Source organism: Myotis myotis, unplaced genomic scaffold, assembly GCF_014108235.1.
Source record: "Myotis myotis isolate mMyoMyo1 unplaced genomic scaffold, mMyoMyo1.p scaffold_m19_p_2, whole genome shotgun sequence".
Lineage (NCBI taxonomy): Eukaryota > Metazoa > Chordata > Mammalia > Chiroptera > Vespertilionidae > Myotis > Myotis myotis.
Genome location: NW_023416324.1, coordinates 162,172,161 through 162,188,767, shown reverse-complemented (window position 1 = coordinate 162,188,767; position 16,607 = coordinate 162,172,161). Strand labels below are relative to the sequence as shown.

At 39.8% G+C, this 16,607-nt stretch overlaps 1 protein-coding gene across 5 annotated transcripts in view; it reads left to right on the top strand.

The window, feature by feature from the left end:
* The window catches only part of SNX4 (sorting nexin 4), a 78,044-nt gene that overhangs the window by 51,704 nt on the left and 9,733 nt on the right, over nt 1-16,607 (top strand). For 3 of the 5 annotated variants that reach the window (XM_036348610.1, XM_036348607.1, XM_036348609.1), the window contains 5 exons: nt 1,738-1,799; nt 3,117-3,182; nt 10,653-10,742; nt 12,853-12,952; nt 16,245-16,390. In XM_036348610.1, coding sequence (XP_036204503.1) covers nt 1,738-1,799; nt 3,117-3,182; nt 10,653-10,742; nt 12,853-12,952; nt 16,245-16,390 — 464 coding nt within the window. The remainder of the gene's footprint in view (nt 1-1,737; nt 1,800-3,116; nt 3,183-10,652; nt 10,743-12,852; nt 12,953-16,244; nt 16,391-16,607) is intronic. The other 2 variants (XR_004973936.1, XM_036348608.1) reach the window with 2 other exon arrangements.

Sequence of the window (16,607 nt, the reverse complement as noted above, 5' to 3'; positions counted from 1 at the left end):
GATCGAGTCCTCAACTCAGGTGTGTGCCCTGACCGGGAATTGAACCGTGACTTCTTGGTTCATTGGTTGATGCTCAACCATCACCATCGTGGCTGGGCTATCATTAATTACTGTTGAACTATGGATATTATCTTCGTTATCCATGCTTATCTCAATTTCATCTGCCACTTCTGTCTGCTGCTAAACCTTTGGGTCTGATGTTACTTTTAAGGACTTTTCCTCTTCTGAAAACAACGTTATTTTCAAAGGGCTAGAGTCATAATTTCACATTCAGTGAAATCTATAGGTTCTGTACTGGGAGGTTTTGCTGTTACCTTATTTTTTGTGACCTTTTCCTTTTCTGTTACTGGAAGTGATGGAGTGTTTGAAACAATTTGGTATTTTTTTATACGTTTTGATATTTCAAAACATTCCTATTTGCTTCTAGTTGTTTGCTTCTTGAGTTTTTGCCTTTTTCTGCAATCCATAAATTGCCCTTGTCAAATTGGCCACAAAGCCATGCTAGTTCTTTTTCACATTCCTGCTTGAGCCGTTGTGCTTCATGGGTAGTAGATGAAGATGTGTTTTGCTTTAATATTTCATGGATGACCTTTGTATTTGGAGTTGGGGTTCGGTGGGGTATGCTATGGGCTGGACTTTCCTTGCTGTGTTCTTGATGCTGCTCTCCAGGGCATTCTAGGCAAGCAGGGCTTCTGTGCCTCCTAGGGTCGTAGTGTTTAGATTAAGACTTCAGACACGTTTCTCTGTTTAATTTGTCTTGTCTAGTGGGTTCCTTCAGAGCAGGCCAAGGCAAGATGAAAAACATTTTATGATCCTTTTAGGCCCGCTCCCAGTATTTACCATGGTGGTTTGTTCACTTTAAGCTGAAGTATTGAAAAGGTTTAGATTTGTTATATGGTTAATGCCTAATTTCTCAAATTACTCCTGTTTGAGTAAGGAATTGGGGATGTAATTTATCCTTAGGGTTTATATTTAGAAACTGCATATTAGGAATTTTTTAGGGTTTTATGTGGGATTAACCTTTGGTCTTCCATTTCTTATCCATAACATTGGGGAAAAGTAAAGCAAATTACCACACATAATGTTTTGTTTTGTCTTGTGTGAAATATGTGTGAATGGCTAGGTAGTACATATTTCAACCCTGTGATGTTAGTTATAATTATGTTATTAAAAATCTAATGTTTTGTTGGTTAGAAGGAGTTATCTTGACAGAGTAGCATAAAAGTGTGTTGTATGCGTTGAGCATTTATGTATAAAACTATCAATAGAATTGAAAGTGTCTGTATTCTTTCCCCTATATACCACTTGGGGACTTTATCATAAGGAAACAATCTGAAATTTAGAAAAAGCCTTAACTCTCAGATGCTTATTACAAAATTATTTATAATATTGAAAAAATTAGGGATAACTAAATATCCAACAAGGAATGCGTACACAGCCTGTACACGAGGTGGAATTTTATGCAAAAGTTTAAAGAGGTGTCTGTTAACCTGCTGGATAAAAAATATTATCATGGGGAAAAATAGTATGGTCATTATACTTATGTAATCATTTTCATACTTCTTTCTGTATATGTTTTAATTATTGTCTATACGTTTCTTATATCAAGAGTGATAAGACTTGGGGATGTTTAAGTTTTCTTTTCCATATTTTCCACGATTATTATACTAAGCATGGTTTATTGTTGTATATATCTTTGGTCATATAATAGCAGTTTCTTTTACATATTTATTCCAGAGAGTAGCAGATCGACTCTATGGTGTATATAAAGTACATGGGAATTACGGGCGAGTTTTTAGGTAAGCATTACATAAACATTCTAAAATAAATAACAATTAACTCTAATTGGGTTTTTGCCTGAAAACTATAATTTTGGGAAAAAAAATTTTTTTAATGTATCTCCATTGATTTCAGAGGGGAAGAAAGAGGGAGAGAGATAGAAACATCAGTGATGAGAGAGAACCATCGATCGGCTGCCTCCTGCATGCCCCCTCACTGGGGATCAAGCCAGCAACCCGGGTATGTTCCCTTGACTGGAATCAAACCTGGGACCCTTCAGTCCGCAGTCCGACGCTCTATCCACTGAGCCAAATCGGGTAGGGCTAATTTTTGAAAATTGATGAGTCTGGAAAGTAGAAGATTATTTTTTTTAAATGTTGTCCTGTTTTAAATAAAAATAGTGAAGAAGTCTTATATAATGAGCAGAGTAGTGAAACTGCTCTGAAGCAGTGTTACCTTTTACTTTCTCAGCAGAAGGCCCAAGAAGATTTTATTGGAAATCACTATTTTATAGATTTAGTGATTTTCTCTTTCGTCTCAGACACTTTATAATTTTAAAGACTTTTGCAAGCTATCTTTTTAAAATATTTACTTGCATATTTTGGTTATTTGGTGTAAATTACATTGGCAAAAAACAGGTTAACAGGAGAAAAAAACATTTAATTTCGTGTTTAATGGAAGCCCCAAAGATATGAGACTCAAGGCAAGTTGGGCATTTGAGGCTTATATGCCATCCTAAGCTAAGGAATGGGATTAGGGGTCTGGGAGATTTAAAAGGGTGGATAGTAGTAATGTAATTGGTATAATTCCTTTCAAGGGATTCCAGGAAAATATACAAGCAAATTTCTTCGAGAAAGTCCTGTGCACATTTTTAGGTATACACAAAACTCATGTGCCTCACAGCTTAAAAACACCGGATATATTTTGTTTAATTATTCTATGCTTTATTTTTTTTATTCATTGGTCATATGCATGGTGAGTGGAGGTAAAGAGCTCTTTTGAATAAGAAAACCAAAAAAAAATAAGTTGCTGGGGTTAGCAGATAGAACACTATTTGGTAGTTGATTCTAATCTCACCTTTGTCTCTGATCAGCTGCTCTACTTTCAGTAAACTAGGTTTACAAACAGCTTGAGTTTAAGTATCTGTTGTTAAACAAAACCTTCACTTGCATTTAGTTGTAAACTTACGGTGAAAGCAGCATATTTGAGTCACAGAAAATAAATCCAAATACAGATATACTTTTAAAAGCTATCAGAAAAAACCTTGTAAAAAATTCCATTTAATAGTATTCCATATCTAATACACAGTGGTGTTGGTTTTATCTTTTTCTTCCCAGTGAATGGAGTGCCATAGAAAAAGAAATGGGTGATGGACTGCAGAGTGCTGGTCATCACATGGATGTGTAAGTACCTGGATAATATGAGGTAAAACCTAAGGTGAAGTGTTAGTGATTCTTCTGTTTATCAGTTTTGCTGGCATTTACATTATGCTTTGTTTATACAGATCTGTCTTAAAAGAAGTTTATCTCAGGAGTGCAAGTTTAACTTAACATTGAAAAACCAATCAGTCTAATTCATATGTTAGCAGAATAAAAAAGAAAGTCTGTATGTTCATTTCAATACATGTAGGAAAAGCATTTCAACATTCATTCACAGTAAAAATTATACTCAAGCTAGGAATAAAAGGTACTACCTCAAGTCTAAAACCTATAGTTAATATTGTACTTAATAGTGAAATATTGATACTTTCTCCTAAAAGAGAAACAAGGTGAGGTTGTTTGCTGTTGTATTAGAGGTCCTAGCGGTGCCATGAGGCAAGAAAATCAAACTTATGCAGTAATAAGTATTAGAAAGGAAGAAGTAAAACCATTTTTATTTGAGTTAACAGGATCTTGGATCTTTTACATAAAAAAAAAAAAAATTTATAAAGAATCAACCAAAAACATTATAAAACTAACAACTGAATTTAACAAGAATGCAAGAGCCCTACCCAGTTTGGCACAATGGATAGAGCGTCGGCCTAGAGACCAAAGGGTCCCAGGTTCGATTCCGGTCAAGGGCATGTACCTTGGTTGCAGGCTCGTCCCTGGCCCAGGCCCTGGTTGGCGGCTTGTGCAGGAAGCAACTAATTGATGTTTCTCTCACATCGATGTTTTCCTCTGTCTTTCCCTGTCTCTTATACTCTTCCTAAAAATCAATGGAAAGCCCTGACTGGTTTGGCTCAGTGGATAGAGCATCGGCCTGTGGACTGAAGGGTCCCAGGTTCGGTTCTGGGCAGGGGCATGTACCTTGGTTGCGGGCACATCCCCAGTGGGAGGTGTGCAGAAGGCAGCTGATCGATGTTTCTCTCCCATTGAAGTTTCTAACTCTCTATCCCTCTCCCTCTCTGTAAAAAATCAGTGGAAAAATATCTGCGGGTGAGGATTAACAAAAGACAAAAACAAAAAGAATGCAGGATATATGATCAATATATTAAAAAGTATTGTTTTTATATACTAGCAGCAATTAGAAAACAAAAATATTAAAACAGTGCTTTTTATAATAGCATCAAACCAGAATACTTTTAAAAAAATTTAATGATTTTTTTAGAGAGAGACATTGATTTGTTGTTCCACTTATTTATGCATTTATTGCATACCAGAATACTTAGAGATTAATTTAATGAAAGATATGAAAGACCTCTGCACTGAATACTTTATATATAAACATTGCTGAGAGACATTGAAGAAGACCTAAATAAATAGATAACTCATGTTTATGGATTGGAGAACTCAGTAGTGTTAATATGACCATTCTTTCTGGATTGTAGCCATAATCAAAATTCCAGTGACTTTTTTATAGAAGTTGGTAAGCTGATTCTAAGATGTATATGGAAATTCAGAGGATCTAGAGTAGCCAGAATAATCTTGAAAAAAACCCACAAAACCTGGAATATATTACCTGATTTCAAGACTTACTATATAAAGATAGTGAGGTATGGAGATAAACAGATCAATGGAACAGAATAGAATTCAGAAATAGACCTACAGTTATATAGTCCTTTTCAAGAAATGATTCTGGAAATTTATTGCATATCTACATGAGGGGAAAAAATGAACCTAGAGGCATATCTCATACCTTATATAAAAACTAATTCAGTTTGGGCTATATACATAAGGTAAAAGATAAAATTACGTATTTTAATAGAGAACAGGAAAATATTGTAACCTGTGAGTAAGAAAGATTTCTTAAAGAGGACATGAAAAGAAAAACATGTTAATGGTAAATTGTTCTTCATCCAAATTAAAAATTTTGCCTATCAAAAGATCCTATGGGGGAGAAGAATGTGGGAGTTACAGTTCAGTGGGTACCATTTTAGTGGGGAAGATGGATGGTGGTGATGGTTGTTGCAACAATGTGAATGTACTTAATGCCATTATACTGTACACTTAAAAATTATTAAAAAGGTAAATTTTTATGTTACGTATATTTTACCACATACACAAACAGAAAAGACACCATTAAGATAATGAAGAGGCAAGTCATAGACTTGGAGTAAATATTTCTAACTATGAGTTACAACTCAATAATAAAAATTAAGAGGAGAAAACAAGATGGCGGCATAGGTAAACACCGGAGATTGCTGTTTAGCACAACCACTTCAAGAATACAACTAAAAGATGGAACGGACATCATCCAGAACCACAGGAAGGCTGGCTGAGTGGAAATTCTACAACTAGAAGGAAAGAGAAAAGCACACTGAGACTCAGAGGAGGTGTGGTGCAGAAGTAAAATACAAAGGTGCAGAGGTGCATGCGGAGAGGGCTGGCGGCTGAGGACACGGTTGTCTTTTTCAATCGGGAGGGAGTCTCAGTCTCTGAGCTCCAGGTCCGGGCGAGACTCTGGGGACCCAGGCTCATACGGGGAGAAACTGGACTGTCTGGCATCGGTTGGAACTCGAGGGCAGCTTTCTCTCGGAGGTGCTCGCAGTGATTGCGATTGCCGGGAGCGGGGCCTCTGAGGGCAGGACTGAGAGCAGCCATAACTGCTCGCTCCGCCTGCCTTGTTGATCCCCTGGGACCCCACCCTGCCCAAGCTGTGCACAGAGGCTTTTGCATATGAAAGGCCCGGCCCTTTGTAATCTGAACATTACTTAACAAACTGCAGCTGGCCCAAGGCCCCTAGGCAACTTGCATTGCTTCTCAGCTGGCTTCTGCTGGGTAGCCTCAGGCAGAGGCTAGATTAGCACCTCCTTAGATCCAGGAGCCAATGTGCCCGGTGGTCAGAGTGGGACCATCCAGATTACAACTCCTCAGATCCATACGGGACACTCAGGGGGCAGACTCAGTGAGCACCAAAGCCCCACTGAAGCATGTCTTTTCCCGGAGGGGTGTCTCTAGCACAGAAATTCTCCGACTGCAGAAACAGCTGATTCTCACATCCAATTGGCCTGGAGGTCAATCCCTCCCAGTGTTACCTACAACAATCAAAGCTTAACTACAACAAAACTATGCACAAAGCCCACAAGAGGTGCACCAAGAGTGTCTACCTCAGGTAATTGGGGAGGCTGAGCCATTGGGCCCTATAGGACACTTAGCACAGAAAGCCACTCTATTGACACAGGGAAGCAGCCAAAATGCGGAGACAAAGAAACAGGACACAAATGACAGAAATGGAGGAAAGCAAACTACTGGATATAGAGTTTTTCTTTTAAAGTTTTTCAAGAATTTTCTAGAAACTGCCGACAAATTTAGTGAGACCCTCAAAAAGACGGGTGAGACCGCCGATAAATGTAGTAAGATCCTCAAGAAATCTAGTGAGACCATCGAGGGTATGAAAAAGGACCAACTAGAAATTAAGCATACACTGACTGAAATAAAGGATATTATGCAGAGTTCCAACAGCAGACTAGAGGATCGCAAGAATCAAATAAAGATTTGAAATACAAAAAAGCAAAAAACACCCAACCGGAAAAGCAAAATGAAAAAAGAATCCAAAAATACGAAGATAGTGTAAGGAGCCTCTGAGACAGCTTCAAGCCAGAAGAAAAGAGAGAGCAAGATATTGAAAACCTATTTGAAGAAATAATGACAGAAAACTTCCCCTACCTGGTGAAAGAAATAGACTTACAAGTCCAGGAAGCGCAGAGAACCCCCAACAAAAGGAATCCAAAGAGGACCACACCAAGACACATCATAATTAAAATGCCAAGAGCAAAAAACAAAGAGAGAATCTTAAAAGCAGCAAGAGAAAGACAGTCAATTACCTATAAGGGAATACCTATACGACTGTCAGCTGATTTATCAACAGAAACTATGCAGGCCAGAAGGGAGTGGCAAGAAATATTCAAAGTGATGAATACCAAGAACCTACAACCAAGATTACTTTTATCCAGCAAAGCTATCATTCAGAATTGAAGGTCAGATAAAGAGCTTCACTGATAAGAAAAAGCTAAAGGAGTTCATCACCACCAAACCAGTATTATATGAAATGCCGAAAGGTATCCTTTAAGAAGAGGAAGAAGAAGAAAAAGGTAAAGATACAAATTAAGAACAACAAATACACATCTATCAACAAGTGAATCTAAAAATCAAGTGAATAAATAATCTGATGAACAGAATAAACTGGTTATTATAATAGAACTAGAGGCCCGGTGCACAAAAATTTGTGCACTCGGGGAGGAGGGGAGGGCCCTCAGCCTGGCCTGTGCCCTCGCAGTCTGGGACCCCTCAGGAGATAACGATCTGCTGGCTTAGGCCTGCTCCCGGGTGTTAGAGGGCAGGCCCAATCCCTAGGTGCAGCCCCTGGTCGGGCTCAGAGCAGGACTGATTGGGGAGTTGGGGCGCCGCCCCGTCATGCACAGAGCAGGGCGGATTGGGAGGTTGCGATACCACCCTCAGTCACGCTCAGGGTAGGGCCGATTGGGGGGTTGGGGCACTGCCCCCTGTCACACTCAAGGCAGGGTCGATGGGGAGGTTGCAGCGCCACCCCCTGTCACACACAGAGCAGGGCCCATCAGGGGGTTGGGGCGCCACCCCCTGTCATGCACAGAGCAGGGCCAGTCGGGATTGGGGCGCTGCCCCCTGTCACGCACAGAGCAGGGCTGATCAGGGAGTTGGGGAGCTCCCCCCTGTCATGCACAGAGCAGTGTCAATCGGGGTTGGGGAGCTCCCCCCTGTCACGCACAGAGCAGGGCCCATCAGGGGGTTGAGGAGCTCCCCCCTGTCACTCACAGAGTAGGGCCGATAGGGGAGTTGGTGCACCGTCCCCTGTCACACACACAGCATGGCGGATCAGGGGGTTGGGGTGCTGCCCTCTATCACCCACAGAGCAGGGCCGATCAGGGGGTTGGGGCGCCGCCACTGTCACACTCAGGGCAGGGCCGATGGGGAGGTTATGGCTCTACCCCGTCACACAGAGCAGGGCCTGTGGGGTCGGGGGGTTGGGGCGCCGCACCCTGTCACACAGAGCCGCAGGGTGACCAGGGGGTTGGGGAGCTCCCCCCATCAGGCACAGAGCAGGGCCGATCAGGGGGTTGGGGTGCCTTCCCCTGTCACGAACAGAGCAGGGCCGATAGGGAGGTTGTGGCCCCGCCCCCTGTCACACATAGAGCCACAGGGCGATCAGGGGGTTTGGGCGCTGCCCCCTGTCACACTGATCCCGGTGCCGGGAGGCCTCTCAGCTCCGCTGATCCCGGTGCTGGGAGGCATATTACCCTTTTACTATATAGAATAGAGGCCTGGTTCATGGGTGGGGGCTAGCTGGTTTGCCCTGAAGGGTGTCCTGAATCAGGGTGGGGGTCCCCACTGGGGTGCCTTGCCAGTCTGGGTGAGGGGCTGAGGGCTGTTTTCAGGCTGGGACTGAAGCTCCCAACTGCTCCCTTTTTTTTTTTTGTATTCTGGGCCAGCTTTACCTCTGAGGCTTGGCTCCAGCTCTGAGGCCTCAGCTCCTGAAAGCAGGTATCTGGTTTGTTTAGGTTCTATAATCGAAACTCTGTATCAACTCCAGCTCTGAGATCCCAGCCGGCTGATAGCTGGTTTCTGGAGTTTTGTTTAGCTTCTATATTTGTTACAGTGTTTCTTAAACTGCAAGCTCAGAGGCCGGCAAGGCAGGTGGGGAACGTTGCAGTCCTCCGTCACTGAAGCAAGGAAGCCTCATTTTCAGTTTAAGCTGCCTGGCTGCCGGCCGCCATCTTGGCTGGCAGTTAATTCGCATATTGCCCTGATTAGCCAATGAGAAGGGTAGCAGTCGTATGCCAATTACCATATTTCTCTTTTATTAGATAGGATCAGGGGCATAGAAAGGGAGTGGACTAACTATTCTTGCGGGGGAAAGGGGTAGGGAGGATGCGGAAAGAGACTGGACAAAAATCGTGCACCTATGGATAAGGACAGTGCGGGGGGGCGGTGAGGGCAGAAGGTGGGGTGGGAACCGGGTGGAGGGGAGCTATGGGGGAAAAAAGAGAAACAACTGTAATAATCTGAACAATAAAGATTTAATTATTAAAAAAAAATAAAATAAGCATACGAAAAAATAATAAAAATTAAAACATTAATTTTATCTAAGTATTATTTTTCTTTGGGCTGTATTTATGTTAACTGGCTACTTTTCAACTAGGTTATTAAGAAGTCTTCCTACATTGTTTTGACTTAACATTTCAGTGTTTGCAGGAATTTAGTTTTTCTTCAATTGATTGTAAAATATTAAATAAAACTGTTAGTACTGATAGCTAAAATCCTTTACCACTTATACTTTTTTACCCAAGAATATGCGTTTATCCCTACACTGTTTCCTATTTTCAAGCCACTAGCCCTGCAGTTCTTTTTTGTTGTTGTTTGTTTAACATTAACTTTCCAGAATCATAGGTTTATGAACTAAATGTATTTTTTCTTACTCAAAGCAATGATTCCTAGAATATGTTCCACACTGTACAAATGTAAATTTGTAATTATAGAAGTTGTAATTTGCCTACTTTTATAAATCCTATAAATACCTTACTTTTCAGTGAACCTTAGGTTTACAGTGAACTTTGCTTGCTTGCCTATATGAAGCAGGCTTGGAAACATAAAGTATATTTTTCTTTTATTCTGATGCTAGGGAATTGGAATTAATTTGAAAAAAGCATGACTGTTAGACTATATTAAAGTAGTACATGACATGGCCCGTGTGCTTAAAGAATTTATAATGTGATCAGAGAAATAAAACCAATACTTGAAACTACTTATGTCCTAAATTGTTGATAAAGATACTAAGTAGAGTGATGAATTAGGACTAAAGTAGTCTGGGAAGATTTCCTAGAGGGGTTCCGATATGTGCTTGTAGGATTTGGAGAAGCACTGTGGAGAGCCATCACATTTCTGTACAGGAAAGACTCAGGTCCAGGACCAAGAATGGCCTAACAATGAGGGGCTTGTTCAAATCAAAACAGAGCTTTATTAAGAATTCTAATAAAATAAGGCTCCTAAAGTTTTCTGTAATCTTTATTTGCTTAACTTTTCCTTTGATAGTTTTTGGCATTACTGTATGTAGTTGCTACCAAGAACACTTGTGCATCAATTATACTAATAATTATTCTTTCTACAGATTTTGTAGCTTTTATATTATTTTTGAACAAAATATATTCTAGTCTTATAGTGCTTCTTAAGCTACCTGTAAGAAGGGCCATTTTTTTGTTTGTTTTATTTTTTATTTCCAAGCTGATTGAAACATAGTAAAATGTAATAACATTGTCATGGTAATTAGAAATTGCTATAAATGTTTCTAAATGCTTATTCTCACTTTCTGTACTTATCTTTGTCACTGATGGGTAGTAAATGGTCTGTGGATTATACTTTGAATAGCACTTTCTTAGAATGTCCTGATAAAAGTTGCTTCTATAATATTTTTTTAAATAGGTATGCATCTTCTATTGATGATATTTTGGAAGATGAAGAGCATTATGCAGATCAGTTAAAGGAGTATCTTTTTTATGCAGAAGCCCTACGGTAAGTATAATAAGTGTTAGAGATGCAGCTGGTCACCACTCTATATACATGGTGCTCCAACATAGAGATAGTAAGGTTTTTTAATGAATAGTAAGATTTTTAAATGAATTAATTCCTCCAGATATTGAATGAGGTCTCTTTGTTGTCCTCTGTGTTGCACAGTGCTAGATATAGAAATTTAAGATAATCCCTGTCCTTGAAACATCCTATATAATAAAGAGCTAATGTGCTAATTAGACCGAACAGCCAAACAGCCTTCCGGACACCCTTCTGGACGACCTTCTGGATGAAGCCGAGGCTGCAAGAGCTGAGCCCCTTGCACAAATTTCGTGCAATAGACCTCTAGTTATACTGATAAAACCCGTCAGTCTTAGGCATCAGGTGTCTGTGTGTTGTTCTTTGTACTTTTTTCAATTTGAAGATTGGAAGCAAATTACAGATAGAGTATGTATGTAACACTATCTTTTACTAGGTTGTATATTTTTTAAATCCTCACTTGAGGATATGTTTGTTGATTTGAGAAAGAGAGAGAGAGAAACATCAATGTGATAGAAACATGGATCAGTTGCCTCCTGGATATGCCCCAACTGGGGATCAAACCAGCAACCTAGGTATGTGCTCTGACCAGGAATCAAACCCACAATCTTTTTGGTGTATGAGATGATGTTCCAACCAACTGAGCCACTCAGCCAGGGCTATCTATTCTTATTCTGCCATTTTTATTCTGTAATTTTTTTCACACCTGCATATCTTATCTCCTTAGTAAGGGCTATAAAACTTCTTAATATCAGGACTTTCTCTGATAGGTGGTCATAGTAATTAAGTTACCATATTTTTTTCTGTTAATTTTAGAAAAATTAATATTTTCCTATAATAGATGGCTTTTGTTATAACCACTTTTGGTAATTTTTTTGTCACTTTTAAAAGTAGTTTAAAAATTCTGTTAGAAAAAAGAATTTTTGTTAGTAAAACAGTGGAGCAATATTTCTTTCTTTTTTTTTTTTTTTTAAATATATTTTATTGATTTTTTACAGAGAGGAAGGGAGAGAGATAGAGAGCTAGAAACATCGATGAGAGAGAATCATTGATCAGCTGCCTCCTGCACATCTCCTACTGGGGATATGCCCGCAACCCAGGTACATGCCCTTGACCGGAATCGAACCTGGGACCTCTCAGTCCGCAGGCCGACGCTCTATCCACTGATCCAAACCGGTTTCGGCGGAGCAATATTTCTTTACCTGTTCAGTAACTGGTATGAAAACATAACATTGTTAGTCTTTTCCTTCTGGAGCTTTGAGTGGTATAGTTTCACCAAGGTATTTCCACATTACCAGGGAATAGAAAGTTGCTGAATACAGTGGAATTTTCTTAAAAATTATAGAAAAGATTAACATGTATTAATATGGAAATATGTTCATGGTATATAGTTAAGTAAGAAAAGATGTGGAATCACTTGGGGTTTGTAGATATATACATTTGTAAATGCCTAGCTAAAGTCTGAAAGGATATACACCATCTGTTAACATGGATTGTGTCTGGATAGTGGGTAAAAAATACTCAGTTGCTATGTGAGATTATAGCATTAGTTTCTATGTTATATAAAATATTTTATGATGTGATGATTTTGGATGTTTATTTAAAAATTTTTTTTTATTGATTTCAGAGAAGAAGGGAGAGAGAGAGAGAAACATTAATAATGAGAGAATCATTGATTGGCTGCCTGCTGCATACCACACACGGGATCGAGCCCACAACCTAGGCAGGCATATGCCCTTGACCAGAATTGAACCCAGGATGCTTCAGTCTGCAGGCTGATGCTCTATCCACTGAGCAAAACGGGCTAGGGCAATTTTAGGTGTTTATTGAAAAAAATTACAAGTATCTAGAAAACAACCTTTTGTTTTAAGGCATATAAAGTTTTTATGCTTGGGTTTTTCTAGATTTAATTTTTAATTTTGGGCAACTATATTTAAACTTGAAAATTCTGGGTACACAATTTCTGACCCTGCTAAGACATTGTGATGCTTCCCCTTTACCCCTGAAAAAAATTTTTAACAGGCTAAAAGAAAAGCCATAAAAATTAAATGGTAGTGTTCTTTTTTATCCCTAGGGCTGTGTGCAGGAAACATGAACTTATGCAGTATGACTTGGAGATGGCTGCTCAGGACTTAGCATCTAAGAAGCAGCAATGTGAGGAATTGTCAACTGGGGTGAGTGAGTTTCCATTTAGGACTCTGGTATTAGTGTAGCAAGCCTTATGTGGCATGAGCTGTCGTTGTACTACTCAGGATTCCTGTAGCTTTTACAGGGGAATAATTTGTGGGCAACTTTACAATTCTTTGGGTTGTGATCTTTTTTTTTTTAAATATATTTTATTGATATTTTACAGGGAGGAAGGGAAGGGGATAGAGAGTCAGAAACATCAATGAGAGAGAAACATCAATCAGCTGCCTCCTGTACACTCCCCACTGGGGATGTGCCCGCAACCAAGGCACATGCCCTTGACCGGAATCAAACCTGGGACCCTTGAGTCCATAGGCCGACACTCCATCCACTGAGCCAAACTGGCTAGGGCTGGGTTGTGATCTTGATATAAAAAGATAAGCTATAGTATTATAAGATATTTTGTCAACATTTTGCTCTGTGTAATAAGTGTCATTTCATTTCTACTTAAGTCCAAGTGAAAAAACATTATTCTTTGGGATTGAAATAATGACCTTTGTCAGGTTTAATTTTATAATGTATATTATAGACATTTTAGTTTACTTTTAAAAGCCATACCCAGTCAGAATCAGTATATCTCTCTTTACAAGGAGCTTTTTGTGTATTTTATTCTTGAATGCTTACAGTGAGCACTTGTGAAGAAAATTCCATATCTTATTGTATTAGACTTAGGTCATTTCTATAATCAGCTTTCTACTCCACTATTATCTTATTGGCATAAATTGGCTGTCATAGTGAGCGCACACAATCTATAAGTAATGAAGTAGTGACAATGTTACCATTTATAAGTCACTTTATACTAACAAGTACTTTAGGTTCAAAGGTACTTATAGGTACCCACTTGCTATGTGTATGAAAAGCCAAAAATCTATATGGTGAAAGACCTTTGACTGTCAAACAGTAATATAGTAGGCTTAATTTATTTTTAAAACCCAAGGGAAATTCCCAGTCCTTTTACAGGGAGCTTGGTTCTTTACTCCTACATGTGAAGAGAAAAACGTTTCCTTGTGTAAACTCCAGAGATTGAGGAAATGTTAAAGCAGTAAATCTTAATGCTTGGATTTAGACATCCTGTTTTATTAAAGACTAGAGGCCCGGTGCACGAATTCATGCAAGGGTGGGGTCCCTCCCAGCTGATCAGGGCTGTCTTGCCCAGTCCCAATCGGAGATGATCAGGGCTGGCCAGGGGAGGGACTGTGGACGGTTGGCCAGCCAGGGGGAGGGATCATGGAAGGTTGGCCGGCAGGAGAGGTTGGCTGCACACTGACCACCTGGCTGGCTGGGGGGAGGGGCCGTGGGAGGTTGTCTGTGGGAGCGCACTGATCACCAGGGGGCAGCTCCTGCGTTGAGTGTCTGCCCCCTGGTGGTCAGTGTGCGTCATAGTTACCGTCCAGTCGTAACAGTCGCTTAGGCTTTTATATATATAGACTAGAGGCCCAGTGCACGAAATTTGTGCACTGGTGGTGGGGGGGGGGTTCCCCTCAGCCCGGCCTGCACCTTCTTGCAATCCAGGACCCCTCAGGGGATGTCCGACTGCCACTTTAGGCCTGATCCTGTAAACTGGCAGACATCCCTCTTGCAATCCAGGACTGTTGGCTCCTAACCATTCTGCCTGCCTGCCTGCCTGCCTGCCTCATCGCCCCTAACCACTCACCTGCCTGCCTACCTGATCGCCCCTAACTGCTCGCCTGCCTGCCTGATTGCCCCTAACCGCCTCTGCCTCGGCCCCTGCTTTGGTGGCTTCATCCGGAAGGACATCCGTAATGACGTCCGGAAGGTCATTTGGCTGTCCGGTCTAATTAGCATATTATGCTTTTATTATTATAGATACCCAAATTTCACTGTGAGTTATGCAGATTTTAAATGTTTCTTTAGTTTGGTTTATTTTCGTTTTTGGTTTCAAAAATATAACCACTAATATAAAGAAATGACTTGCCTAATAAATACTTCAGCTAGAAGTTTTCCATTTCATTAAGAAGTTCAGTTAGAATTTTACTCTTTTTGTCTTTTCCTTATTATTCCAATATTAGTAATCATATTAGGAGCCCCTTGTTTTGTAGGCTTATGGTGCTTCTCTCTGATCTAGGGGGAAAATGACAAAAGTTTCCTTTTTAAAAAGTTTTTACTTGTAGTAAAATATATATAACATAAAATTTATCATCTTAACACATTGTATGCGGGAAACGTATTTATACGTTTTACGTTGACTGGTAGTAGAGCGCGGGACACGTATTAATACGTTTTTTATAGACTAGCGGTAGAATGCAGGTAACGTATAAATACGTAAACTAAAGTTATCGTAATTTTACTGAACATTGCCATTTGTGCAAAAAATTAGCAAAAATGGCCCACGCCACCTGTTAGCGCACGATAAAAACTACCCGCAGGCAATGTGTTAACCATTTTTAAGTGTACAATTCAGTAGTATAGTAGTAAAAACATGTTGCCAACCTCTAGAACACTTTTCATCTCGCGAAATTGAAACTATATCCATTAAACATCAACCGTCAATTTCCCTCTTCCCCCAACCCCTGGCAACCACCATTCTACATTCTTTTTTAATTTTTAAAATTTATTTATTGATTCCGAGAGAGAGAGCAACATTAATTTGTTGTTCCACTTACTTATGTATTCATTGGTTGATTCTTGTGTGTGCCCTGACTGGGGATCGAACCCGCAACTTTGGCATATCAGGATGACACTCTAACCCAGCAATTCTCAACCTGTGGGTCGCGACCCCTTTGGGGGTCAAACGACCCTTTCACAGGGTCGCCTAAGACCATCAGAAAACACATATATAATTACATATTGTTTTTGTGATTAATCACTATGCTTTAATTATGTTCAATTTGTAACAATGAAAATACATCCTGCATATCAGATATTTACATTACAATTCATAACAGTAGCAAAATTACAGTTATGAAGTAGCAATGAAAATAATTTTATGGTTGCGGGTCACCACAACATGAGGAACTGTATTAAAGGGTCGTGGCATTAGGAAGGTTAAGAACCACTGCTCTAATCGATCAAGCTATGAAGCCAAGGCTCATCATTCTATTTTCTGTCTGTGAATCTGACTATCCTAGATACCTCCTATAAGTAGAATTATACAGTATTTGTTTTTGTGACTGCTTATTTTCTCTTAGCATAATGTCCTCAAGGTTCATCCATGTTATAGCATGTATCAGAATTTCCTTTCTTTTTATGACTGAATATTTCATTGTATGTATACAGCACATTTTGTTTATTCATTCATTTGTTTCTAAATCCTTTTAGACTGTGAGAACATTTTCTTTGAAGGGAATGACTACCAAGCTCTTCGGTCAAGAAACTCCAGAGCAGAGAGAAGCCAGAATAAAGGTGCTTGAAGAACAAATAAGTGAAGGGGAACAGCAGCTAAAGTCTAAAAATCTGGAAGGCAGGTAAAAATGCTCAGGTGTTTATGTAGCCAGTTATGTAGGTTATATGGTAGATTGTTGCTTTATAACAATTCCCAGCTTCATTAGCATCCCTGGATGTGACTATTCTTCTAAAATGTAGTTACTGAATTACTAAGAAAGTTGACTTATCAAAAATATGTTATAGAAACATTTGTTTTAATGTGGGGGGGTGGGGGAGGAAGAAGAAAGTTTCAGCTTC